Below are 1,942 nucleotides of genomic sequence, written 5' to 3'. Positions count from 1 at the left end.
TTATTGAATGCAACAGTTGTTTCTATGGCCACTGGAGTCTTTGAAGCGCAGCCGCATTTTAGAATGATATTTCTCCAAATATAAAAGTTGCTTGCTGTTAAAAGCTCCACGCCGCTTTTGTCTTATAAACTGGACCGCCTCTTCATTTTTCATTCCACCTTCCATTAATGCCAGAGCGACAAGCACTGGAGTTCTCCCAAGACCTGCAACACAGTGAACAGCAATGCAACAACCAGGTTCTTCCCGAAATTTAATGTTTAAAAGACTTAACCAGTCATCCACGATCTGGTTAGAGGGTGATGAACCATCATCAAAGGGCCAATCCAAAACCTGGATGCCTTCTTTCTCCACCAGAGCAGTGTCATAAGTTGCTTCACACACTCTTACTATTGTCGTAACTCCGTACTTCTTAAGGTCCTCTATGAATTTGCTTAAGGTTGCACTGGTTGGACTGTGTGTAATAAGAAATCTCATGTTCCTGTATGTGACTTCCACAGGAGCTGGGCAGGTCAGTGGAGCCATGTTAATTAAAAAAAAAAATACTCGATACGGTTACAGAAAAAAAAAATTAAATTTCTGAACGCAGAAATGATGTAAAGAAACTGAAGCCTACTCCAATATGCCCCACTCGAAATTCTCAATGCTTTAGATACGAAATTGGGAGTAACAAGGAAATGAAGTGAACCTCCTAACACGAAGCCATCCTTCAGTTCAATAAGAGTGAGTCAATGGAAAGGAAGAGCACCGAGGTTTACCCCATCCGGGTCGGAATTCTTGTAAAAGGCTCCGATGGTTTCAAGAACACACGTCTGTGTCCAGGGTGACGCTCCTATGGGGGCTTCTTGGTGGAGCAGTGATAAATTTCTACAGTTCACTTCTCCTCATGAAGGTCGTGCTGTGCCTGGCAGTATTCTCCGGGGACCTTCAGAAACTCCATAAATGCGTGACCAACACCACCACAGGAAGGACTTAGTTTACTCATTAAAGACTGTGGCCTAACCATACAGCCGGTCCCGCAGCACAGGCGGCGCTGGCGTCGGCTGAAGAGGAGGGAGCTATGGCTGTCGTCGCGGAGAGAACGGCGGCGCAACTCCCAGATCCACCGAGCGTTCGCGTCAAGAGAGCCAATCGGCGCTCCCCGAGGCGCGCCTCCGTCACAAACCCTTTCTTTTATAGTCGGCGTGACGTGCCCTCGTCCTCACCAATCGCGGAAGGGCGGGCCGAGAAATAGAGCGCGACAGTGTGGGGCGCGCCCCTGGCAACGTCCCCATGGCCGCCGTGTGGAGCGAGCCCGTTGGTTTAGGAAGACGGGCTGGACGTTAAAGCCTCCTTGCTTCCCCGCCTCCAGCCGGGGAGGAAAGGGGCTGAGGAGGGACTTGGGGACGGGAATGGACCGGGTCAAAACCTGAGAGAGGCTGAAGACAGTCGGAGGCGAACCGAGACAGATGGGAAAGGGAAGGTAGTGGCAGAACCCCGTCTAATGACTCTGCTGTATCTTCCTCCGTCGGCATCAAGGTTTAGCCGTGGCATATTGCTCAGTTTTTTTTCGATTCGATCTGACAAACTTTGTCTTTAAAGAACTTAAGTCTATTTACATTATTTTTATACATTATTTTGTTTTACGTTACAGTGTTGTTATTGCTGTCTCTGCACCTGTTTTTCTCATATTTTTGTGCTAATAGACATATTTCTGTATTTCTTTTTTTATCTTTTGATTTTTTTTGGAGTAAGATTTTTTCCTCGCCTAAGTTCATATTTTATTTCCACTGATTTGAAAATGTATAATTGTGGTTTAAAGTTCTTAGCAGTTACTACTCTTGAGTCATACAGACATACTCTGTCAGTCCTGTCCGAATCTTTGTCACCCGACTGTAGCCCACCAGCCTCCTCTGTCCCTGATATTTCCCAGGCAAGAATACTGGATTGGGCTGCCATTTTCTAC

At 46.8% G+C, this 1,942-nt stretch overlaps 1 protein-coding gene across 2 annotated transcripts; it reads right to left on the bottom strand.

Moving 5' to 3' along the window:
- LOC133067515 (protein tyrosine phosphatase type IVA 1-like) lies at window positions 1-522 on the bottom strand. Of its 2 annotated transcripts, XM_061158531.1 has the most exons (2): window positions 187-522; window positions 1-129 (listed from the first exon to the last, which is right to left on the bottom strand). In XM_061158531.1, the coding sequence occupies exons 1-2, from the start codon at window positions 520-522 to the stop codon at window positions 1-3; spliced, it is 465 nt and encodes a 154-aa protein (XP_061014514.1). The 2 variants fall into 2 exon arrangements, with proteins under 2 accessions (XP_061014514.1, XP_061014513.1); XM_061158530.1 differs by having other exon boundaries at window positions 1-522.
- Between the last annotated feature and the right edge of the window lie 1,420 nt (window positions 523-1,942).

This window comes from Dama dama, chromosome 2, assembly GCF_033118175.1.
Source record: "Dama dama isolate Ldn47 chromosome 2, ASM3311817v1, whole genome shotgun sequence".
In the NCBI taxonomy this organism is placed as follows: domain Eukaryota; kingdom Metazoa; phylum Chordata; class Mammalia; order Artiodactyla; family Cervidae; genus Dama; species Dama dama.
Note: the sequence above shows the minus strand (reverse complement) of the source record. Positions and strands in the feature narration are given on the sequence as shown.